The sequence below is a fragment of the Mustelus asterias genome, chromosome 17, assembly GCF_964213995.1.
Source record: "Mustelus asterias chromosome 17, sMusAst1.hap1.1, whole genome shotgun sequence".
NCBI lineage: Eukaryota > Metazoa > Chordata > Chondrichthyes > Carcharhiniformes > Triakidae > Mustelus > Mustelus asterias.
Genome location: NC_135817.1, coordinates 76,281,490 through 76,308,378, shown reverse-complemented (window position 1 = coordinate 76,308,378; position 26,889 = coordinate 76,281,490). Strand labels below are relative to the sequence as shown.

At 44.5% G+C, this 26,889-nt stretch overlaps 1 protein-coding gene across 1 annotated transcript in view; it reads right to left on the bottom strand.

Moving 5' to 3' along the window:
- Positions 1-4,797: 4,797 nt before the first annotated feature.
- Positions 4,798-26,889, bottom strand: part of LOC144506202 (protein FAM3B-like) — a 44,819-nt gene continuing 22,727 nt past the window's right edge. Inside the window, exons 5-8 of the mRNA XM_078232063.1 lie at positions 25,346-25,396; positions 19,996-20,083; positions 14,000-14,132; positions 4,798-9,748 (exon numbers count right to left, since the gene is read on the bottom strand). Coding sequence (XP_078088189.1) covers positions 9,674-9,748; positions 14,000-14,132; positions 19,996-20,083; positions 25,346-25,396 — 347 coding nt within the window. The 3' untranslated portion in view covers positions 4,798-9,673. The remainder of the gene's footprint in view (positions 9,749-13,999; positions 14,133-19,995; positions 20,084-25,345; positions 25,397-26,889) is intronic.

The following is a 26,889-nucleotide window of genomic DNA, read 5'->3' as shown; positions in this document are numbered from 1 at the left end:
TCTCCTCCGGAGCCTTCAACATGTCATTGATGAAGACAAACATCTCGCCAAGGCCATCCCCACACCCCTACTTCTTGCCTTCAAACAACCGCACAACCTCAAACAGACCATTGTCCACAGCAAATTACCCAGCCTTCAGGAGAACAGTGACCACGACACCACACAACCCTGCCACAGCAACCTCTGCAAGACGTGTGGATCATCGACACGGATGCCATCATCTCACGTGGGAACACCATCCACCAGGTACACGGTACATACTCTTGCAACTCGGCCAACGTTGTCTACCTGATACGCTGCAGGAAAGGATGTCCCGAGGCATGGTACATTGGGGAAACCATGCAGACGCTACGACAACGGATGAATGAACACCACTCAACAATCACCAGGCAAGACTGTTCTCTTCCTGTTGGGGAGCACTTCAGCGGTCACGGGCATTCAGCCTCTGATCTTCGGGTAAACGTTCTCCAAGGCGGCCTTCACGACACACGACAACGCAGAATCGCTGAGCACAAACTGATAGCCAAGATCCGCACACATGAGGACGGCCTCAACCGAGATATTGGGTTCATGTCACATTATCGGTAACCCCCATGACCTGCCTGGACTTGCAAAATCTCACTAACTTTCCTGTCTGGAAACAATACACATCTTTTTAACCGGTGCCTAATGCTCTCTCCATTCACATTGTCTGTACCTTTAAGACTTGATTACCTGTAAAGACTCACATTCCACCCATTATCTTGTAAATTGAGTTTGTGTCTTTATATGCCCTGTTTGTGAACACGAGTCCTCACTCACCTGAAGTAGGGCTTGCGGCTCCGAAAGCTTGTGGCTTTTGCTACCAAATAAACCTGTTGGACTTTAACTTGGTGTTCTAAGACTTCTTACTGTGTTTACCCCAGTCCAACGCCGGCATCTCCACATCATAATCCACAAAGCCAGGCCTGGCCACCTGAGTCTATTAATCTGCTAGGACAAAGGACTCTGCAAGCTCCTTTCAAACTTTTCACAGTTGGAGCATTAACAACATCAGGAACTGAGCCCAAGGAATTGAGGTGGGAGTCATACGCAAAGGGAGGACAAAGGAAAGGTACACCTTTCTTATACCCCTCTGTTCATTTCTTCAGAAATTGGTTACATTGTGCATTGTCAACTTTGTGAGTGGTCAAAGGGGCGTGTCACCTCTCATGGACAGAGTCCCAATGAACAGTTTCAAAATGCCCTTTTTGACCAGTAAGGGTAGGCAACAACACCTCTCCCACAATCATCCTCAACACCGGTGCCCCACAAGGCTGTGACCTCAGTCCCTTCCTATACTCCCTATACGCCTATGACTGTGTGGCAAATTCCCCTCCAACTTGATTTTCAACTTTGCTGATGACACCACCGTAGTGGGTCAGATCTCAAAAAACGATGAGATGGAGTACAGGAGATAGAATATCTGGCGAACTGTTGCATTGCAACGACAATAATCTCTCCCTCAATGTCAACAAAACGAAGGAGATAGTCATCGACTTCAGGAAGCGTAGTGGAGAACATGCCCCTGTCTACATCAATGGGGACGAAGTAGAAATGGTCGAGAGCTTCAAGTTTCTAGGTGTCCAGTTCACCAACAACCTGTCCTGGTCCCTCCATGCTGATGCTATTGTAAAGAAAGCCCACCAATGCCTCTACTTTCTCAGGAGGCTAAGGAATTTTGGCATATCTGCTACTACTGCCACCAACTTTTACAGATGCACCATAGAAAGCATTCTTTCTGGCTGTATCACAGCTTGATATGGCTCCTGCTCTGTCCAAGGCCTCAAGGAACTAGAAAAGGTTGTGAATGTAGCCCAATCCATCACGTAAACCAGCCTCCCATCCATTGACTCTGTCTACACTTCCCGCTGCCTCACCAAAGCAGCCAGCATAATCAAGGACCCCACGCACCCCGGACATTCTCTCTTCCACCTTCTTCCTTCGGGAAAAAGATACAAAACTTTGAAGTCATGTACCAACCAACTCAAGAACAGCTTCTTCCCTGCTGCCGTCAGATTTTTGAATGGACCTACCTTGTATTAAGTTGATCTTTCTCTGCACCCTAGCTATGACTGTAACACTACATTCTGCATCCTCTCATTTCCTTCTCCATGAACGGTATGCTTTGTCTGTATAGCGCGCAAGAAACAATACTTTTCACTGTATACTAATACATGTGACAATAATAAACCAAATTAAATCAAAAATCAAATCATTCAAGATCCCCCCAAAGCATCATGCAGGTATGTCTTCACAATGGTCTCAAGGTGTTCTTGGTCCCCTTTGCTCCACACGGTCGTCTCCTTCACTGATTTCCAGATCTTTCTGTGCACTGGCTCCAAAATGCACTGGTTGTTAAATCTGCATGTGCCAAAAACTTACCTGTACAATTGAAAATTTATAAATAACACTTGCTGAAAGAACAGCAATTTGACAATCCTTTCTGGGGATGGGGAAATAAGTGCAGGTTTTTGCAAAACCTTTTAGATCCCAGCTGCACAATAATAACCTATGAAGTCAGAAGTTTCAAAATCCCTTTAATGAGGTCCCCAAAAGCTGTAATTAAATAACTTTCAAAATAAAATAAATTAAAAAATATATTTAAAAATTTGCTAACTTTCTACTTTGCTCCCATGCGCTGCTGCTCCTGCTCCTGCTCACCTCACCTCCTCTTGTCCCACATCCTGCTCCCTGACCCTCGGTCTCGTTGTCCACTCTCCGGTTCACAGCCTCACCTGCTCTCTGAGCCTCCTGGATGCTTCACTGAACTCTCTGCTGCCTGCCTCTCCCGCTCGCCGCTTCCTTCTCCTCGCTGCGAGGGAAGGCTCTGGTGTAGGTGGCGAGAGATAGGGAGAGCAGCTCTGACAGGAAATAAGCTGCACATCAGCGGCACGGTAGCGCAGTGGTTAGCACTGCTACTTCACAGCTCCAGGGTCCCGGGTTCGATTCCCGGCTCGGGTCACTGTCTGTGTGGAGTTTGCACATTCTCCTCGTGTCTGCGTGGGTTTCCTCTGGGTGCTCCGGTTTCCTCCCACAGTCCAAAGATGTGCGGGTTAGGTTGATTGGCCAGGTTAAAAATTGCCCCTTAGAATCCTAAGATGCGTAGGTTAGAGGGATTAGTGGGTAAATATGTGGGGGTGGGGCCTGGGTGGGATTGTGGTCGGTGCAGACTCGATGGGCCGAATGGCCTCCTTCTGCACTGTAGGGATTCTATGATTCTATGATCAGAGGGTCAGCAACAAGAGGGCGGCTCAGGGCCTGGCAGAGGTCATGAACTGAAGGGTCGTCAGCCAGAGGGTGGGTCAGGGGGCAGCAGGGGTTGTGAGCCAGAGGGTAGGCAGTAATGGGGAATCACAGAATCCCTGCAGTACAGAAGGAGGCCATTCAGCCCATTTTTCCTACACTGACAACAATCCCACCCAGCTCCTAACTTGTAACCCCACATATTTACCCTGCTAAGCCTCCTGACACTAAGGCTCAATTTAGCACGGTCAATAAACAATAAACATCTTTGGACTGTGGGATGAAACCGGAGCACCCGGAGGAAACCCAAGCAGACACAGGGAGAATCATAGAATCCTACAGTGCAGAAGGAGGCCATTGGCCCATCGAGTCTGCACCAATCACAATCCCACCCAGGCCCCATCCCCATAACTTCATGCATTTACCCTTGCTAGTCCCCCTGACACTAAGGGACAATTTTAGCATGGCCAATCCACCTGACCGACACATCCTTTGGACTGTGGGAGGAAACTGGAGCACCCGGAGGAAACCCACACAGACATGGGGAGAATGTGCAAACTCCACACAGACAGTGACACAAGCCGGGAATCGAACCCGGGCCCCTGGCGCTGTGAGGCAGCAGTGCTAACCACTGTGCTACCGTGCCAAAAGTCAAGAAGTGGCAGTGGTTGCTTCAATGTGGTGCCGATCTGGCCTCATTGCACTACATCAGACCCTGCGCAAAGAGACTATAAAGTTTAATTTATTATTGTTACAAGTAGGCTTACATTAACACTGCAACAAAGTTACTGTGAAGATCCTCTAGTCGCTGCACTCCAGCGTCTGTTCGGGTACACTGAGGGAGAATTTAGCACGGTCAATGCACCTAACCAGCATGCCTTTCAGACTGTGGGAGGAAACAGGAGCACCCGGAGGAAACCCACACAGACACGGGGAGAATGTGCAAACTCCACACAGACAGTGACCCAAGCCGGGAATCGAACGCACGTCCCTGGTGCTGTGAGGCAGCAGTGCTAACCACTGTGCCACCCATCTTAGGACATAAAGCAAAACTCCTAAAGCGAAATAGAGGCTCCATTAACTGGCCAATATTAAAGTGTAACAACTTAAAATGGGGACTTGGTTTAATCCTGAAATTTTCAAGTGTATCAGTGCTCATGTTGATATGTTGTTATATATTAAACTCTCCCTTCTGAGCCAGCAGGCCGAGGATTAGCTCCCATTGGGCACATTAGGTTAGGCTGACATTTTAGTGCAATACTGAGGGTGCGCTGTACTGTCTGAGCGAAGGGTAAGAAAAGAGCCTCCATCAATGCTGGTTCTCCCATTTGTCACTTATGTTCCAGCTCAGATTCTCACCAGGTATCAGTGCAGCTCCCAACGTGGAAAGGAGAGCTTGCATCAAGAATGTACCTGGGTGCTCAATTCCTCCATACTGCCTGCAGTGGAATCAGGCCCTGTAAGTGGGCTAGACGGAACAGAACTGACAGCCCAGCCACTCAACATCAGTCAAACAGACATGAAGTTCACATTAATACATAATTTGTATTTTCCAAAAGGCAGCACATTAAATTAGATACAATGCCCATGATTCTTTACAACGGAGGAATGACATTGGTTTTAAATAAAGGCAGAAGGTGCTGGAAATAGTCAGCAGGTCTGGCAGCATCCCGTAAATGAGTTTTAAAAATTACAACAGGGTGTGGATGAGGCGAAACATCAATGTGCAGAATCGTGGATAATACCACCAAGGAATAAAAGGTTGGCACTGATATTTAAGGTGAGACATTTTGCCAGATTCCAGAATAATTTAAGACGCTCTGAAATCTGTGGCAAATTCGTACAACTAGTATTTACATGTCACCTTTAACAGAGTTAAACACCCAAGGTACTCAAGCAGCAACGTCATCAAACTAATTTTGACATCCAATCACTGAAGGAGGTAATAGGACCGGTCATCACAACACTTGGTCAGAGAGATAGGCTTGAAGAGAATAAGGTAGTGAGGTTCAGGGAGCAAATTCCAGAGCTTTGGGCTTGGGCAAGTGAAGACATGGGGTCGAAATTTCCCATTCCACCCGCCATGGAAATCGCAGTGGGCGAAGGGCAGACCACAGAAAGGTCTGTTGACCTCAGGCGGGATTTTCCGGTTTTGGGGCGAGCGCGGCTGGAAAATCCCGTCAATGGGCTCCAAAGCTGAAGTGATTACCCTCAGGGAACACATAAAAGAGCAGATTTGGAGATCAGAGATCTTCAAAGTTGTAGTTTCTGAAGGGGTTGTAGAGTTGGGGGTGGGGTGAGGCTGCAGGGGAATCCGAAGTTTCAAACCAAGTTGAAGTTCCAGCTTGGAAGTTCGTGGAGGTCAGCGAACACGGGGGTGATGGGTGAATGGGACATTGAGTTTAACGAGTGAGGTACAACCAACGAGAAAAATAAAGGCCAATTAAACCCAAGGAGCTTTGCTTGAAATTGCAACTCTTGCACCAGAAAGCAAAACAATTGTTGAATATATTAAAAATGCTACTCTTGCTAAACACAGTTGGGCAAATCTTCCAGTCCTATCCACCACGAGAATTGTCATGGGTGGGATGGAAAGTTACACGGACCATTGAAAGATCCATTGACCTCAGAAGGGTACTTTCGGCGCCAGTGCAGGTGGAAATGGAAAATCCCACCCAGTGATACCAAATCTTATGGGCGAGATTCTCTGGCCTCCCCGTGGTGTGTTTCTTGGTGGCAGGAGGCAGCCCACCGTTGGCCAGTAGCGGGAGTTTTTGGTCCCGCTGGTGTGAACAGCTGGAAGATTTTTCCCAATATAAATCCACCTAAATGAATAATCTCTACTTTTCCTAATTTGCCCTGTGCTCTCTATACACTACCACTTCACGTGTTAGATGTTTCAGTGCCTACATTCGGGGCCCTTGGCATTTGGTGGCACCTCAAGCCTTCACTCCAGTGAACGGGTGTAAATATAGCTAACCAGCTTTCTATCCATCTCAAGACATTACCTGCAATCCCATGTGCTTTAACTTTACATAGTAATCTGTTACGTGAGACCTTGTCGAAAGCCTTCTGAAAGTCTAAATGAACCACATCCACAGGTTCTCCTTGGTCAACTCTATTAGTTATATCCTCAAAAAATTCCAATAGATTCGTCAAGCGTGATTTCACTTTCGTAAATCCATGCTGACTTTGTCTGATTACACCACTGCTTTCCAAATGCCAAGTTATGAAATTCTTGATAATGGACTCTAGCAACTTCCCCAATACCAACGTTAGGCTCACTGGTCTATAGTTCCCTGTTATCTCTCTATCTCCTTTTTTGAATAGCGGGCTTACATTAGCTATCCTCCAATCTGTAGGAACCAATCCAAAGCCCAAAGAATTTTAGAAAATAACCACCAATGGATTTATTAATTCCAGGGTGGCTTCCTAAAGTACTCTGGGAATTTATCCACCTTCAATCCCTTCAATTTCCCCAAAATCCTTTCTCTACTAATGCTGATTTCCTTCAACTCCTCACTAAAACTTATTCCTCTCAGAACTTCTGTTACTTTATTCATGTCTTTCTGTGTGAAGACTGAAGCAAAGTACAAATTTAATTCTTCAGCCATTTCTTTATTCCCCGTTATAAATTCTCCCATTTCTGACCATAAAGGGCCTACATTTATTTATTTTTGTTAATCTTTTTCTCTTTACTCAGTGATAGAAATTTTTACAGTCAGTTTTTATGTTCCCCGCTAGCTTACTTTCATACTCTATTTTTCCCTTTCTCATTCAATCCCATGATCCTCCTTTGCTGAATTTTAAACTGCTCCCAATCCTCAGGCCTATTGCTTTTTTTTGCCAATTTGTATGCTTCTTCCTTGAATCTGATACTATCTCTAATTTCCTTCGTAAGCCATGGTTTGGTCACAATTCCCTTACCACTCTTGCGCCAAACAGGAATAAACAACTTCTGGAGTTCATCTATTTGTTCTTTGTTCGGCATGCTTGGTTTCATTGCTCAGAACATTGAATACAGGAGTTGGGAGGTCTTGTCGATGTTGTATAAGACATTAGTAAGGCCACACTTGGAATACTGTGTTCTGTCCACCCTATTATAGAAAGGATATTATTAGACTAGAAAGAGTGCAGAAAAGACTTACTAGGATGCTACTGGGACTTGATGGTTTGAGTTGTAAGGAGAGGCTGGATAGTCTGGGACTTTTTTCTCTGGAGCGTAGGAGGCTTAGGGGTGATCTTATAGAGGTCTATAAAATAATGAGAGGCATAGATCAGCTAGATAGTCAACATATTCTCCCAAAGGTAGGGGAGAGGGCATAGGTTTAAGGTGAGAGGGGAGAGATACAAAAAGGTGCAGAGGGGCAATTTTTTTACATAGAGGGTGGGTGAGTGTCTGGAACAAGCTGCCAGAGGTAGTAGTAGAGGCGGGTAAAATTTTGTCTTTTAAAAAGCATTTAGATAGTTACATAGGTAAGATGGATATAGAGGGATATGGGCCAAACACAGGCAATTGGGACTAGCTTAGTGGTTAAAAAAAAGGGGGTGGTATGGACAAGTTGGGCTGAAGGTCCCGTTTCCATGCTGCAAACCTCTATGACTCTATAAATGCCTGCCATTGCCTGTCCACTGTCTTTCCTTTCAGTAGTGTTTCCCAGTCCATCATAGCCAATTCATGCCTCATACCATCAAAGTTACCTTTATTGAGATTCAGGACCCTGGTCTCAGAATCAACTACACCATTATCCACCTTGACAAAGAACTCTACCATATTATGGCCACTTGTCCCCAAGGGTTCTCTCACAACTAGATTGCCAACTAATCCTTTCTCATTGCACAACACCCAGTCCAAGATGGCCTGTTCCCTTGTTGGGCCTCAAATTTATTGAATGGCGTGCAGGCCCTAGAAGCTGGATAGTCTACCCCTGCCCCTCTTTCTCATGCTCATTTCTGCCAGTTTCCCCTCTATCCCCAGTGAATCTGCCAGAAGCAGTCGTACGAATCGCAGCGGGCAGGGGGCAGACCATACAGAGGTCCGTTGACCTCTGGCAGGACTTCCCGGTTTTGGGGCGAGAGTGGCTGGAAAATCCCATCCTGTGTCTCTTCTTCAGGGGAAGAGCCACACGGACTTGAAAGCCGCAGGATTGGTTCCAGGCAGGATAGAAAATTAGACAGACTATTTAAAGTCCATTGGCCTCGGGTGTGAATTGCCAGTGTCAGGGCGGGCACGGCACTAAAATCCCGCACGTTAGCACTGGATCCTGGTGAAAGTTGGAGCGAGCAGCTTTCTTGATTGTTAGTTTCCCTGTGAAGGAGCCGACCTGGAACACAAACCCTTGCTTGATTCAAACAGCCAGAAAATGGGCGGAAATTTAAAAATTAACCCATCCATCGGAACACTGATGGGATCAAGCACAGTGCTGGTTTTACACTCTACCCCAATGGGTATGAAAGCCTTGGTGCCACCCAATCCCATGTGTTTCCCAGCTGGTGAATTGCACTTTTTGTGTTTGAGTTATTTCAATGGGGAGGCGATGGCCCAGTGGTATTATCGCTAGACTATTAATCCAGAAAGTCTGGGGACCTGGGTTCACAGAATCACAAAATCACAGAATGCCACAGTGCAGGAGAGACCCTTTGGCCCATCGAGTCTGCACTGATGCAGGAAAGGCCCTGACCTGCCCACCTAATTCCACTTGCCAGCACTTGGCCCAGGGCCTTGAATGTTATGGCGGGGGAAGTACTCATCCAGGTACTTTTTAAAGGATGTGAGGCATCCCGCCTCCACCACCCTCCCAGGCAGCGCATTCCAGACCGTCACCACCCTCTGGGTAAAAAGTTTTTCCTCAAATTCTCCCTAAAACCTCCCACCCCTCACTTTTAACTTGTGTCCCCTCATAACTGGCCCTTCAACTAAGGGGAACAGCTGCTCCCTATCCACCCATATTCATCCCACCACGGCAGGTGGTGGAATTTGAATTCAATAAAGAATATCTGGAATTAAGAATCTACTGATGACCATGAAGCCATTGTTGATTGTGGGAAAAACCCATCTGGTTCAGTAATGTTTTTTAGGGAAGGAAATCTGCCGTCTTTACCCAGTCTGGCCTACACGTGACTCCAGAGCTACAGGTTGACTCTCAACCCTCCAAGGGCAACCAGGAATGGATAATAAATGCTGGTCAGCCAACGATGCTCATGTCCCACAAATGAATTTTTAAAAATGAAGTCTTGTTTGATCATACCCCGATGGAACTTGCTTTGAAGCTCTGTCAGTTAATCTGATGCTACTTTCAGTGACTACTTTCATCCAACTCATATGTATCCGGTGAGCCAGCTGAATCAGGTTGCGAGACAGGAAAGTTGAGCTGTGCTGTGAACCACACCGAGATGCCGGGAGCGCCCGTTACAGGTAGTCTGTCTTTGGCGAGAAGCAACCATCAATCTGGATCTCATCCACCCAGTCCCCGCTGTTGATAATCTGTTAAAATAAGAAAAGGCTATTAATATTTCGTAGAAAAAACACACTGGCCGAAAACTTTCCATCCCATCCGCTGGTGGAATCGTAACGGGCGAGACAGAAAATTCGGCAGACCATTTAAAAGTCCAATGAGCTCAGGGCGGAAAATTCTGGTCTTGAGGCACACTTAGGTGGAAAATCCCATCCATTTTCCTTTCCCCTTTGCCTCCTCTCTCATTTCTCTCACTGTTAATTGATTCCAGAGATGAGGGGGTCTGTATTAAAAAGAGGGATTGGGCAGTTTAGGCCTGTACACTCCAGAGCTTAGAAGAATGAGGGGGAGATCTAATTGAGGTATATAAGATGCTAAAAGGGGATTAACAGTGTAGACATAGAGAGGATGTTTCCTCTTGTGGGGCAATTGAGAACAAGAGGTCATAGTTTTAGGATAAGGGGTAGAAGATTTAAAACAGGGATGGGGAGAAATAACTTCTCTCAAAGAGTTGTGAATCTGTGGAATTTACTACCCCAGAGTGCAGTGGATGCTGGGACATTGAGTAGATGTAAGGAGGAGAAAGATTTTTAATTAGTTATGGTTCAAACGGTTATAGAGAATGGGCAGGAGTTGAGGTCAAGACATAATCTGCCATGATGGTTTGGAGAGGTTGAGGGACCTTCATCCAACTCATATGTATCCACTGCCACCTTTCTAAACAATAAGGGAAGGAACCAAAAGGACAAAAAAAAAGCCTCCTACTCTTGTTCCGAGTTCTTAAATAGGAACAGGAATGCAAACAGATTCTGCAGCCCATTCAGTTCATCCCAAAAAACCTCGACCTTTAATTATTTATGAAGCTCTCCTTTAAATGGTCCACATTTTCACCACACCAGCTAAAATGTCAATGCTCCTCACCTATTTTAAACTTGAGTTCATGCCCTCCTTGTTCTGGAGCTTGTGGCGGTCTCAAAAATATAGTTACAGGCAGTCACTGGGCCGACCACACTTTCTGAAAACTGCATTGTAAGTCAAAACGTTGTAAGTCGGAATCACTTTTCCCATAGGAACAGTGGTACAAATGGGAGATTGGTTCCTGAACCAAGCCTGGCAATCATTCACGGGGTGCCTAACAGCATTAGGTGCTCTCACATGTTGCCCTGTCAAGTCACTGAGGCGACTGATAATGCCGACACGCCTTAGCACAAATTCCTCAGTTATTGTGGGGGAATATAGCAAAGGTACTGAACACTGTCAGTTGCCTGATTAATCTTGAACTATGCAAGTCTGAATGCTTATTAAATATGACATAGTGAATTAAAAATGCAGTGGTTGTATTAAAAGAAATGGCAGAATAAAACATAATTTCCAAGCTAATAAAGACAGTTCATCGGAACATAAGAACACAGGAACAGGGGTAGGCCACTTGGCCCCTTGAGCCCGCTCTGCCATTCAATAAGGTCATGGCTGATTTGTGGCCTAACTCCATGTTTCTGCCCATCGGCCCATATCCCTTAATACTCCTGCTCAATAAAAAGATTGTCTCTCTCAGACTTAAACCTAACAATTGAACCAGCATCCACCGCTGTTTGAGGAACAGAGTTCAAAAACTCCACCATTCTCTGCTGGTAGAAGTGTTTCTAACATCTCTCCTGAATGGCTTGGCTCTAATGTTTAGATTATGGCCCCTGGTTCTAGGGTCTTCAACCAGTCAAAACAGTTCATCCTTATCCACCCTGTCCTTCCCTGTAAATACTTTGTTCGAACTGTCCAGTTATATGTGGGTGGCGCAGAACGTCAATGCGCACGTTTGAACATGCGTCGCAAAGTCAAAAAAATGGGGCGTCAATTTATAAACGCTGTAAGTGCCGTTTGTCGCAACTCAAACAACGTAAGGTCGAAGACTGCCTGTATTCCTAAAGGATGGAGAATATTTGTGATTATCTTCTGCAGAATCAAGGTTCTTAATTTCTTCAAGCTACCCTCACAACTCAGACACCTTAATGAGATATCAGCTTCGTAGCTGTCTCCCACGGACGGCTGCAGTATGATGATTTGTGCCCCGTTACCATGGAGATACATCCCAACATTCAGATGGGCTTGCTCTGCCACTGCATCTTATGTCATTTAGTTCAGTAAATGATCTGAATTGGCACACTGCCACAGATCCTCGCCTGTGCTTTGCCCTCTAGCCTAAAACCATTTGTTTTCTCTTCACACTATTTATATCTCTTCCATCATCTCAATACCTTTGCAATTGCCTACATTAAACATCACTTATTGTTCACCAAGCCAGATGACCCAGAACCTTATCTTATTTATTTACTGGTGTCACAACTAGGCTCACATTAACATTGCAATGAAGCTACTGTGAAAATCCCCCAGTCGCCACACTTCAGCGCCTGTTCGGGTACACTGAGGGAGAATTTAGCATGGTCTATGCACCTAACCAGCACGTCTTTTGGATTGTGGGAAGAAACCGGAGCACCCGGAGGAAACCCACGCAGACACGAGGAGAACGTGCAGACTCCGCACAGTGACCCAAGCCAGGAATCAAACCCGGGTCCCTGGCGCTGTGAGGCAGCAGTGTGCCATCGTGCCGCCCCTTCTGCATTTGGTCAATTTTACAATATTATTTGAAACTCACCCGCCATTTGTTAATACCCTATCCTCTCCATTTCCTGTTCCAAATTACCATTGACACCACAAACAACAATGCCCCCAGCAGTGAACTCTGTGACATCCTCTCAAATACTGCTTGAGATGGTGATGCAGTTCCAATAACTCACACCTTGGTCCGAATTTCCTTAACTCCTACAGCTCCCACTGTAACTGTGTTGAGCTTTGTTTGCTTTAATTGCTTCAGGTGATGCTTTGTCAATCTCAGAAATTAGCTTCAGGCTCCATGCCTTTCTCATGAATGAACGAATCACATTTGACCATGGTATCAAACCTTGAAACCCAATTATGTCACACCCAATATCAGCAGGTGCCATTAACATTCTTTAAGGCTAACGCCCTCTTGTTTCGACATTCCACTATTCTCTTGTTCAGAGTGCCTTTCGTTAGTTAATTCACAACATTTGCCATTTCCCCGTCACACCCGTGATCTGATTAAAGAGTTGATAATTTGCTATGTACATTCCGATGTACGACTCAGTCCCTGATTCAAATGATTCTCTTAAACAATAACAGCAAGATATTGGCCCATTTCCCTAGCCACTTCTTTAAGTATCTCTGAAATCCATTCAAGACTGGTATCTCCCATAATCTTCCTCAATAAATCATCCCTTTTAGCTTCCTTACCAGAAATAGTTATTTATTTTCTTGACAAATACATGAACAGGATGGGAATAGAGAGATATGGTCCCCGGAAGGATAGGGGGTTTTAGTTCAGTCGGGCAGCATGGTCGGTGCAGGCTTGGAGGGCCGAAGGGCCTGTTCCTGCGCTGTAATTTTCTATGTTCTTTGTTCTTACTTCCATGCTTCCTCAGTCAAATTCCCAAACATTCAACTTCTGGGTCGGAGACACTATCCACAGGAGGATTCGTTTAGTGTTCAGAATTTTCCCATTCCGCCCGCCACGGGAATCGGAGCGGGTGAGGAGCGGACGATGGAAAGGTCCATTGACCTCGGGTGGGATCCTAAGTTTCGGGACAAGCGAGGCCATAAAATCCCACCCAGCGTCTTTGCTTTTTGTTCTGGTCACCTGATTTGATTTGATTTATTATTGTCACATGTGTTGGGATACAGTGAAAAGTATTGTTTCTTGTGTGCTATACAGACAAAGCATACCATTCATAGAGTACATAGGGGAGAAGGAAAGGAGAGAGTGCAGGATGGAGTGTTACAGTCACAGCTAGGGTGTGGAGAAAGATCAACTTAATATATGGTCAGTCCATTCAAAAGTTTGATGACAGCAGGGAAGCAGTCACTCAAGTAAGTGCTCTTTATGGGCAAAACTGACCATGTTATTGGGCCGGAGGGGTGGCTATTGTTACTGAATCCAGGAAAGAAGCTATTGAGCTCAGGGGGGGGAATGGGTAAACTGTTCCAGGAGGGTCTCCACTCACATTCCCATATAACTGGAATTGAGTAATCCACAGGTAGTAAGCCACAGGTAGCTTTGGGACTTGTAAACATCGGTCAGAACTTCCTTAAACCTGCTCTCGCCGTAACTCTGTTACAGCACCTGACTGTTGTGGAAGGGAAGGACCTAATGTAATGATGAGAATATGTTTCTAATGAAGGACTGCAAGAATCACTAGCTCACCAACCTTCTCCCTCTGAAAGGTCTTTGGCAGTGTGAATCCTTTTGTGCCAAGAAAGACCCAGTTTCCTCGGTAGGCCAATTTCCATATCTTCTTGCTACCCAAAGCCTCGATGCATTTCTTGGCTTCTTCTGTCAGCCTTGGAATAATCGGAAAAGGAAGTTACACACTTATAAAAGGCACGCATTGCTATAGAGAGCTGAACACTACAGGTGCCCCCTCTCAGACCCAATGTTGAAATGCTAATCACTTACATGATTTGATTTGATTTGATTTATTATTGTCACATGTATTAGTATACAGTGGAAAGTATTGTTTCTTGTGCGCTATACAGACAAAGCATACCGTTCATAGAGAAGGAAAGGAGAGAGTGCAGAATGTAGTGTTACAGTCATAAAAGAGTTAAGAATGAAGTTTAAAGGCATAGAATGAGAGTGAAAGATAGAATCAGAAGGTACGCTGGACACAGCTTGCAAGAAGCCGTCTCACTCCGGCAATATCTTGGAAGAGATTGACTGCGGAGCTGATAATTGTTCCATTGTTCTGGAACTCATTAAGAGACACATTGCGCTAAAGCACATTGGGCTGAAATGGAGAGGTCAAAACATTGTAGACTATTTAGCAATCCTCTTCCAAACAATATCTAGAACGCTGATTTTGAAGCTGCCATGTAATGCTCTCACCCGGATAGACTGGGCCTCCTAACAAATGTCAATTTAGTGTTCAACTGAGTTCCATGCCCATTTAATTGCAGAGTTAGAGATCCACTAAAGGAGACTACGCTCCAAATAAAAACACTTGCGGATTGATTTTTGCAGGGGGTGGAGGAGCAACACTTTCCATTCATTGCCAGTCCCTCTTGGATTTTAGTTTTCGTTCATGTAATGGGAGTGTTGCTGGCCCTGCCAACATTTATTGTCCATTCATAATTGCCCTTGAGAAGGTGGTGGGGAGCCGTCTTCTTGAACCACTGCTATCCATCTGGTTTAGGAACATCCTTGAGAAGTAGTTCAAGGATTTTGGCCCAGTGGTATTGAAGGAACGGTAATTGTCAGAGTAGGGTGTGGCTTTGAGGGGAAACTTGCGAGAGATGGTGTTCCCAGGCATCTGTTGCCCTTGTCCTTTTGAGTAATAAAGCACCTGGGTTTGGAAAGTTGAATGAGCCTTGGCGAGTTACTGAAGCACATCTTGTAGATGGTACCCACTGCTGCCTTGGTAGGGGTGGAAGCAAGTGTTTAAGGTGGTGGATGTGGTGCCAATCAGGCAGACTGCTTGGATGATATTAAGCTTCATTTGATGGTTAGGAGGTGAGTTACTAGCTGCAGAATTCCCAGGCTCTGACCTGCTGTGGTAGCTGCAGTATTTATATGGCTGGTTCAGTTAATTTTCTGATCAATGGTACCTCCAGGATGTTGATAGTAGTGGATTCAGCGATGGTGATGCTGTTGATTGAGATTAGATTTTCTCTTGTTGGAGACAACCATTGTCTGGCACTTGTGTGGGGCAACTGTTCCTTGCCACTTATCAGCTCAAGTCCAAATGTTGTTCAGGTCTTGCTCCATGCAGACATATCCAGTTTCAGTTTCTGAGGAGCTGCGACTGATACTGAACTTCGTGCAATCATCAGCAAACATCCTCACTCCTGACCATGCGATGGAAGGCAGGTCATTGATGGAAACAGCTGAAGATGGTTGGGTGTAGGACAGTAGCCATACTGCTAGGACTGTACTATTGACCTTCAAATAGAGGGAATTACAAGAGCAAATATGTCGACAGATTTCTGAGTACAAAAACAATGGTTGGGGACTTTATCTACCCTAATATCAATTGGGATATGAACAGTGTGAAGGGCAGGAGGCGGGGGGGGGGGGGGGGGGCGGGGGGTGGCGGTGTGGAGTCGCAGTTCTAGATCTAATTATAGGAAATGAAGCTGGGCAAGTGGATGAAGTAGCAATGGGGAGCATTTCAGAAATAGTACTCATAATTTTTAGTTAGACCGAACATCACTGTGGAAAAGAACAAAGATAGATCGGAAATAAATGTACTAAATTGGGGGAAGACAAATTTTACAAAGCTGAGAGATGAGCTGGCAAGAGTAGACTGGATACAACACTTTGAAGGAAAAACTGTCAAATCAGTGGGAGGCAGTCAAAGGCAAGAATCCACAGGCACAATGTAGCCATGTCCCCACAAAGAGAAAGGGTGATACTGCCAAATCTAGGGCCCCCTGGTTATCCAAAATCACACAGGCCATGATAAAGTTGAAAAAGAAAGTTTATTACAGGCACAAAAGACTTCATACAGTAGAAAGCTGAGAGGAGTATAGAAAGTACAGGAGTGACGTAAAAATGGAATTTAGGAAAGCAAAGAGAGGATATGAAAAATATTGGTTGGTAAAATCAAAAAAAATCCTAAGATGTTTTGCCAGTATATTAAGAGCAAGAGAATAATTAAGGAAAGGGTAGGGCCTATTAAAGATGTACATGGTAACCTGTACAGGGTGGCACAGTGGCACAGTGGTTAGCACTGCTGCCTCACAGCTCCAGGGACCCGGGTTCGATTCCCAGCTTGGGTCACTGTCTGTGTGGAGTCTGCACGTTCTCCCCATGTCTGCGTGGGTTTCCTCCCACAGTCTGAAAGACGTGCTGGTTAGGTGCATTGGCCACGGTAAATTCTCCCTCAGTGTACCCGAACAGGCGCCGGAGTGTGGTGACTCGGGGATTTTCACATGTAACTTCATTGCAGCATCAATGTAAGCCTACTTGTGACACTAATAGATAAACTTTAAAAACTTGTGAGTTGATTCAGAAGATGTGGACAGGGTTCTCAATGAGTACTTTGACTCTGTCTTCACTAAGGGCTGGGCTGATGCAGATGTTCTAGTTAAAGGGGAATGTGAAATATTCAACACAATAAGCATAATGAGAGAGGAAGTATTGAGGGACTGGCATTCTAGAGGGTGGATAAATCACCAGGACCAGATGGATTGTATTCCAGGCAGTTGAAGGAAGTCAGGGAGGAAACTGTGGTGACTCTGTGGATAATTTTCCAATCCTCACTGGCAAGGTACCTGAGGATTGGAGGTCGGCAAGTGCTGTATCTTTATTTAGAAAGGGTGTACGGGATAGGCTAGTAAACCTATAAGACAGTCAGTCTGACTTCGATGGTGAGCAAATTATTGGAAATAATTCTGAAAGACAGGATAAACTGCCACTTAGAAAGACAGGGATTGATCAGGGATAGTCAGCATGGTTTTGTTTTCATTTGATTTGATTTGAGTTGATTTATTATTGTCACATGTATTAGTATACAGTGAAAAGCATTGTTTCTCGCACGCTATACAGACAAAGCATAACGTACATAGAGAAGGAAAGGAGAGGGTGCAGAATGTAATGCTACAGTCATAGCTAGGGTGTAGAGAAAGATCAATTTAATCACCTTGCTAAGAGAAGCTCGTGTCCTACTAACTTAATAGAATTTTCTGAGGAATAACAAAGAGGATTGATGAGGGTAGTGCAGTGGACGTTGTCTACATGGATTTCAGTAAGGCATTGATAAAGCTGCACTTGGCAGACTGGTTTGGAAAGTGAAATACCATGGGATACAAGGGAAGGTGGCAGGTTGGATCCAAAATTGGCTCAGTGACAGGAAACAAAGGGGGACTGGTCGATGGATGTTTTTACACATGGAAAATGGTCTCCCATAGTATTCCACAGGGATCAGTCTTTTGGGGCCCTTGCTGTTTGCTGTATTTATTAATGCTTTAAATTTAAATGTGGAGGGCATTATTGGGAAATTTGCAGATGACACAAAAGCTGGCCATGTGGCTGATTGTGAAGAGAAAAGCTGACAACTCCAGAATGATAGTTTTTTAAAATTTTACTCGTGGGGCATGGGCGTCGCTGGCTGGGCCAGCATTTATTGCCCATCCCCAATTGTCTGAGGGCAGTTGAGAGTCAAGCACATTGCTGTGGCTCTGGAATCACATGTAGCACATGTAGACAGAAATTGATAAATTCTTGATTTCTCGAGGAATTAAGGGCTATGGGGAGAGAGCGGGTAAATGGAGTTGATATCAACCATGATTGAATGGTGGAGTGGACTCGATGGGCCGAATGGCCTTACTTCCGCTCCTATGTCTTATGGTCTTATGGTCTTATAGCCCAAATGTAGACAAGATGGCAGATTTCCTTCCCTAAAGGACATTTGTGAACCAAATGGGTTTTTCCGACAATCAACAATGGTTTCATGGTCATCAGTAGATTCTTAATTCCGGATTTTTTTTTATTGAATTCAGATTCCTCCAACTACCGTGGCAGGATTCAAACTCGGGTCCCCAGAACATTAGCAGAGTTTCCAGATTAATAGTCTAGCGATAATACCATTCGACCATCGCCTTGTGGCATTATTGCCAGACTATTAATCCCTTAGAGAAGTGGCAAATGGAAAAGTGTGAGGTAAGGCATTTGGAAAGGATAAACAAAGCAAGGGAATACTCAGTAAACAAGAAGATATTGAGAGGTTTTGAGGAAGTGACAGACCCTGGAATACATGTCCACAGGTCTGTGAAGGTGGCAGGACAGGAGAACAAGGTGGTCAAGAAAGCATGTGAAATGCTTTCCTTTATTGTGCGGAGGCACTGAGTACAAAGTCAGGGATATAATGATTGAACTGTGTAAAATACTGGTTAAGTCACAGCTGAAGTTTTGTGCACAGTTCTGGTCACGTTACAGGAATGGCATAATTGCTCTGGAGAATGTGTAGAAGAGATTTACAAGAATGTTGCCAAGACTTGAAAATTGCAGCTATGAGGAGACATTGGAGAGACTAGGGTTATTTTCCTTTAAACAGAAGGGGTGACTTAATTGAGGTGTACAAAAGAAAGACTCACTTACCCTAGCTGAAGGGGTCAATTACAAGGGGCATAGATTTAAGATGATTGTTAAAAGAATAAGAGGGGAGATTTAAAAACCTTTGCATTCAGAGGGTGGTGGGTATCTGGAATTCATTTCACGGCAGGGTAGCACAGTGGTTAGCATTGCTGCTTCACAGCACAAGGGATCCGGGTTCAATTCCCGGCTTGGGTCACTGTCTGTGTGGAGTTTGCACATTCTCCCCATGTCTGCATGGGTTTCCTCCAGGTGCTCCGGTTTCCTCCTACATTCTGAAAGACATGCTGGTTAGGTGCATTGACCTGAACAGGTGCCAGATTGTGGTGACTAGGGGGATTTCACAGTAACTTCATTGCAGTGTTCATATAAGCCTTACTTGTTACTAATAAATAAACTTTGGGGCGGCACGGTAGCACAGTGGTTAGCACTGCTGCTTCACAGCTCCAGGGACCTGCGTTCGAATCCCGGCCTCGGGTCACTGTCTGTGTGGAGTTTGCACATTCTCCTCGTGTCTGCGTGGGTTTCCTCCGGGTGCTCCGGTTTCCTCCCACAGTCCAAAGATGTGCGGGTTAGGTTGCTTGGCCATGCTAAAATTGCCCCTTAGTGTCCTGGGATGCGTAGATTAGAGGGATTAGCGGGTAAATATGTAGTGATATGGGGGCAGGGCCTGGGTGGGATTGTGGTCGGTGCAGACTCGATGGGCCGAATGGCCTCTTTCTGTACTGTAGGGTTTCTATGATTCTATGATTCTTCTATGATTCATTGCCGAAGCTGGTGTTTGAGGCTGAAACCTCATTTAAAAGGTACCTGGATCTGCACCTGAAGTGCTGGAACCTGCGAGGCTACAGACCAGGTGCTGGGAAATGGGATTAAAATGAGCGTCAAATTAATTTTTTTCTCTTTTGGGCTGATGCAAACATGAAGGGCTGAATGGCCTCTTCCTGCACCGTAACATTTCTATGGTAGAACAGTCATCAGTCATTGTGGTGTGGATGGGATATTCACAATAAAGAATGTGTTTGCAACAGTTCCAGCGGCACATGTGACAGACTGCTGCCCTTCTTTAACCTCTCCCTAATGTTCACAGGACTGGTGTTGGTTTGTACTCACTTGCTCGAAGCGTCATCAAATGTTGCCATCAAGATAAGGGAGCCATCTGGTGCCTTTTTAACAAAGTCAGTCATTGGCTTTGAATTTTCTGTCAGTAAATTGAAAGATGTCATACATAAATAATTAACATGAACACAAGCAACTGAAGAATCACTGTGAGCATCTGAAAAACAAAGAAAAAGCTTGCCTGTCACTCAGCAAGTTTGGGTCACTGAGCCAACAAGCATGGAAGAATTTAAGAAAATTAAGGATTACGCACCTTATTTTCAAATCCCTCTATGACTCCTGCCCTCCTCCCTAACTCTCCTCCAAGACTAGCTGCTTGAGCCTTCCCAATGTTGACCAAGAACAAAGAACAAAGAAAATTACAGCACAGGAACAGGCCCTTCGGCCCTCCAAGCCTGCACCGGCCATGCTGCCCAACTTAACAAAAGCCCCCTACCCTTCCGGGGACCATATCCCTCTATTCCCAACCATATCCCTCTATTCCCAACTTTTCATGTACTTGTCAAGACGCCCCTTAAAAGTCACTGTTGTATCTGCTTCCATTACCTCCCCCGGCAACGAGTTCCAGGCATCCACCACCCTCTGTGTAAAAAATCTGCCTCGTACATCTCCTTTAAACCTTGCCCCTCGCACCTTAAACCTGTGTCCCCTAGTAATTGACTCTTCCACTCTGGGAAAAAGCTTCTGGCTATCCACTCTGTCCATGCCTCTCATAATCTTGTGGACTTCTATCAGGTCTCCCCTCAACCTCCATCGTTCCAGTGAGAACAAACCAAGTTTCTCCAACCTCTCCTCATAGCTAATGCCCTCCATACCAGGCAACATCTTGGTAAATCTTTTCTGTACCCTCTCCAAAGCCTCCACATCCTTCTGGTAGTGTGGCGACCAGAATTGAACACTATATTCCAAATGCGGCCTAACTAAGGCTCTATAAAGCTGCAACATGACTTGCCAATTTTTAAACTCAATGCCCCGGCTGATGAAGGCAAGCATACCATATGCCTTTTTGACCACCTTCTCTATGATTCATTGCCGAATTTTTAAACTCAATGCCCCGGCTGATGAAGGCAAGCATACCATATGCCTTTTTGACCACTTTCTCCATTGCCACCTTCAGTGACCTGTGTCCCTGTACACCCAGATCCCTTTGCCTATCAATACTCGTAAGGGTTCTGCCATTTACTGTATATTTCCTATTTGTATTAGACCTTCCAAAATGCATTACCTCACATTTGTCCGGATTAAACTCCATCTGCCACCTCTCCGCCCAAGTCTCCAACTGATTTATACCCTGCTGTATCCTCTGATGGTCCTCATCGCTATCTACAAATCCACCAACCTTTGTGTCATCCGCAAACTTACTAATCAATCCGGTTACATTTTCCTCCAAATCATTTATATATATATTACAAACTCCACCATTGCTGACTGTGCCTTCAGCTGCCGAGAACCAAGTTCTGGAATACCCCTCCGACACCTCGCCAGCGCACTACCTCTCTCTCTCTTTCTCTCCTCCTTTAACACACTCCTTAAACCTTGGTCTTTGACCAAGCATTTGACCATCTGTCCTAGTATCAATTTTTGTGCCTCGGTGTTATATTTGGTTAATAAGCTCTCGTGAAAAACCTTCAGGAGTTTTACTGTGATAGAATGCCTTCTAAATATAAGATATTTGTTGAAATGAAGGAAAATCATCTACGAAAGAGCAGCCAGTAATGCAAATGATGCAGAACAAGCACATTCTGCATTGTTGTAAATAAAGCAGTCTGGTGGTTATGGTAGTGGCCATCAATTTAAAAGCGTTTGGCTCCAACCATTTCTATCCCTTCCCCACCACAAGTCAGCACACTCTGAGATTAAAGTCAACATGCGGTTGACATGGATGGGGCATGCAGAGTGTGTGGGAAAGGTATTATGGCACGGCAGATGGTAAGTGCCAGGCTGCCCAAATCCCAAAGGGAATCCTGAAACAAGCTGCCACAACAGTTTGTAATTTGTGTATTATGAGGAGATGTTTGAAGTCAAAATAAGCAACCCTTCCTCCACTTGTGATGATTAAAAAAATTAAATTTAAACATTTATTTAAATAAAGAAAAAGAAAAATAACAGTTAAAGGCACAAGAACACCTTTACACTTAATAATACCTTCCGAAAAGACATTGGCTTAAATAAGCTCAAAACTAAAACCCCTTTTTAAATTAACAGTCCTCATCAATGTCTGATCTATAAAAATAATTCCAGTAACATTACAACACTCCTGCTGCTGTAGAAGAAACCTCATCTCACACAGATTCTCTTCCCTGAGAGTGCTGACAAACTGGTGTTCATTGGTCTGGCTTCTGCACTCCTTTAGAAGTGCCTCTTTCCAGAATTGATCAACCTTGTTTTTAATTACTTTACGGCTACTATACTTATAAAGTAAGCACACAATTTTGCCTCACACATTTACGACCTCCCAATTGTATGTGTTTCTTTTGAAATCCAACAGCTAACTTCAAAATCTATTCTCTTATCTGCCTAATGTAAATTTCTAGTCAAGCTGCTGCCCTGGCCCCCTGTTCCACATCATCCCCTGTTCCTTACCATTTCAACAACATGCCTTACACCTCCTTTATTGATGTTTTGACCTGTGCAATCTAATTGCCTTCAGTTCAATTAAGGCAGTCACACCCATATTCAGACATGTAAGCTTGTTTCCCAATAAATTACAATGATATTGCAAAAATATTAAGAGTTCTCATTGTCTTCACAAGGTTGAGGGAAAGCGAGGGGTGAGGGCATGTTTTTTGTTCTTTTTTCCCCCTATCTGTCACAGAGTTCCAGTGCACAGAGGAAGTACCCAGATGATTTGCCTTAGGGGATGTGAAAGGGAGTTCTGGGTTAGCTAGCAGAACCACAGGCAGATTTTTAATTTTAGTAATAGCTCGGAAAGAAAGGGTTAAGATGATTTTTTACCTAACAGGATAATAACAGTTTGCTTATATGTGGGTGCAATTGCAGTATTAAAATAAATGAGATATGATTTTTAATGTTGAATGTCTGTATTTGCATATTAAATACTGTATTTTAATTGCTCAAGTATATTTCTAATATGTTTATTCGCCTCAGTCAAAAATCGAGTGCGGCAGCGATGGTGGTAGAAGTTCAAGAGTTCAATAACTAAATCCATTAGTCTGCAGAATATACAATATAGTTTCGAGTCCCGGGACAGTTACTGAAACATTAAGTGTCGAAATAATAAGGCGTTTATTGTCCAAGACATAGAAAGTATTATTTCTTGGGCCCAGAAAGGACACTATCAGATTGTTTTGGCAGTGTGCCTATGGGAATAGTATTTGCATAGACGTGTCCTTAGTTACACAGCAACAAGGAAATGAGTCTTGTCAGAGGGAAGAGATCCGGTTTCTGGATGGACAAGTGGAATATCACTATGTCAAGTAGCACATCGCAATTGATTAAGGTAATCTGTCATGTTTTGGACTGATGTGTTAATATGAAATGAAATTGATTCAGATCTTTGGAAAAGTCTGTAGCACTGATCCAGAGCTATTTGACCATCCGAAGGCCTCCCACAGCCGTAGGTTAATATTTTGTCTCTCTTGTATGATCTTTCATGTTTCAAAATAAATTTTAGTTCACACCTTAAGCTAAGATTCTGCCTTTGCGAGTTTAATTCTTAAGTTTTCTTAAGTTTTTAAGAGAATCAAGCCACCGTCAAAGAATCCCTCACTACAGGGGAGAACCGTCAACAAGCCAATCTTGAAAGGAACATGGCAGGATGCACAGCTTATCCTTCTTGCAGGTAGCAATTTTCTTTTGCAGCTTCCCTGCTTACTTGTGAGAGTTTCCATCTCTCTGCCCTTATATCGTCCGGAGGCAGGGAGACTGAGATCTGACCTGAGCTCCTCTGTGAGTCTCCAGGCAAACCATCTGGGGATTGTAAACCTTTAAATCCACCAAAGAATAGTCAAATGTCCTCCAAAACCTCTTATGGGGTACATATTCATGTCCTGCCATGTTACCATGTAATAAAACATGCAGGCAGTAAGGGAACCCTCCAGGACTCCCGTACTGAGTATAAAAATTGGCAGGTCATGCTGCAGCTGTACAGAATCTTGGTTAGGCCTCATTTAGAATATTGTGTACAACTCTGGTCGCCACACTACCAGAAGGATGTGGATGTTTTGGAGAGGGTGCAGAAGAGGTTCACCAGGATGTTGCCTGATCTGGAAGGTATTAGCTATGAGGAGAGGTTGGGTAAACTCGGTTTGTTCTCACTGGAACAACGGAGGTTGAGGGGCGACCTGATAGAGGTTTACAAGATTATGAGTGACATGGACAGAGTGGATAGTCAGATGCTCTTTCCTAGGGTAGAAACGTCAAGTACTCGGGGACATAGGTTTAAGGTGCGCAGGGAAAAGTTCAGAGGAGATGTGCGAGGCAAGTTTTTTAGAGGGTGCTGAATGTCTGGAACGGACTGCCCAGGGAGGTGGTGGGAGCAGGTACAACAGCAGCATTTAAGGGGCAACTAGACGAATACATGAATAGGATGAGAATGGAAGGATACGGACTCCGTAAGTGCATATGGTTTTAGTTTAGGCAGGCATCATGATCGGCGCAGGCTTGGAGGGCCGAAGGGCCTGTTCCTGTGTTGAACTTTTCTTTGTTCTTTGCTTGTTTAACTGTGGCACTCTCAACAGGCCACACAATCCTACTGTAGCTTCCATGACCTGTCCTGTCCCCTTTTACATCAAGTCTCAGTACCTATTGTACATGGTGCTAAGGCAAAGTTGACTTTTCGTTCATGAGAGTGTTGGTGCGCATTATATTATAGATGCCTTGTATTTTGGAGCGCATTATCTTTTAGGTGTCTTATATTTTGGTGTGCATTATATTTTAGGTGCCGTATATTTTGGAGCACATTATCTTTTGAAAATTATGTTATTTCAGATAGTGCAATTTCAGAAAAATGGTTTAAATGCAGCCATTTCTGCCATTTCCTTAGTGTTTCTCCAGTTCTTCTGGCAATGTTATGTCAAACAAGCAGGTGCTCCGGTTTCCTCCCACAGTCTGAAAGACGTGCTGGTTCGGTGCATTGGCCGTGCTAAATTCGCCCTCAGTGTACCCGAACAGGCACCGGAGTGTGGCGACTAGGGGATTTTCACAGTAACTTCATAGCAGTGTTAACGTAAGCCTACTTGTGAGATTAATAAATAAACTTTAAACATAATCCTCATTCAGCCCCAATGAACAAGCCGTCCATAGAATCTGACTGTTAAGGAGTGAATACTGTAGGCCACAGCACGGAGAAAGGGAAGATCCAAATTTAAAATGTCCTTCTTACCACCTTCCCATAGATCAAAGTTGCCAGTGTCTATAAGTTTTCCTGTCTTGGCTGTCAGAAAAAAACATGAACAGAAAAATTGTTACAGGTTCGATTTATATAACGAAGAACATAATTTTCAAATATTGTTATTTGTGAGAGGAGGGTTCGGGCATGGTTCATTATTGTACTTTAAAAGCAAAATACTGTGGATGCTGGAATCTGAAACAGAAACGGAAAATGCTGGAAAATCTCAGCAGGTCTGACAACATCTGTGGAGAGAGAATAAAGCCAACGTTTCAAGTTGATGAGCTGACGAAGGGTGATCCAGACTCGAAATGTTGGCTCTGTTCTCTCTCCACATGTGCTGTCAGACCTGCTGGGATTTTCCAGCATTTTCTGTGTTTTTTCACAGGAGCTTTTTACAGTAACTTCATTGCAGTGTTAATGTAAACCCACTTGTGACACAAATAAATAAACTTAGCTGTTTGTTTCAATGTTGTATTTTCCCTGACTCTCTGACCCCGTCAAAGGCAGCTCTTTATGGCTTGGGTATGGGCGCCTGAAATGACCTAATTTTGACTTAGTACATTTTCCAGAAGCATTGCTTACTGAGAACCAACACCGATGTCAAGTTGGTCTCATGAGGCAGCAATTGTGTGCCCTTCCTGTTGCCCTTCATTGCTGAGAAGGGCATGCCAACATCATCACCTTTGAGGACACAGTGTTCTGACTTGGGAGACATCCTGCCATAGTTCCTTCATCTACTTTGGAAGTCCGAACCTAACACCATGTGGGAGCACTATGGCCCATAAGTACTGCAGTAGTTCAAGTAGAATGTCCCCACCCACCTTCTCTGGCAACGAGAATTAAAGATGGGGAATAAATACGCCAGCATTGCCAGGATTCAAAGAACAATTTAATTGCGAGACAAATCATTCCTCTGGATGCAAAGGGGGCCATCTCAATTGTTTTCGAGAATGCGGCTCACCACCACCTTCTCAAGGCCTATTGGGAACGGGCAACAAATGATAAAAGGATTCCCAGGGGCACCCAAAACACAAGGTGCCCACAAACAAGGAATCTCAGTCAGCTCGCAGTTTGTTGATTTAGGAATTTGTAATAACTCCACGGAGGCGAAAGTCCCGTCACCAAGTTACTTTATTTACACCATACATCTTGTACACAGCCAGCTCTCCAGTTGCTCCCTGCTGAACGCAGGCTGGGAGTCTGACACACCTGCTTTAAATAGGGAACATGAGGCTCCCTGATTTAACCATCAATTAAGACTCATCGGGTAGTTCATACTCTAGCAAGCCAACCTCATCAGCCTGGCTGAAGTCATCACAGAATTGGAAAATTCACACTGGTGGTTGCCATTCTTTTGAGAACATTGTTGAGAGACAGAATAGTTTTGCATCAGAGCATAATAAAACTGGTTGAACATTGAGTAATGCTGCCAACTGGTGCTACCATAGACAATTGTTCAATATCCGAGTCCTGAGAAGCTTTGGCTACAAATTAGCAGGTGCCTCATAGTGTGACACTTTAGGGGTGTTTCAACT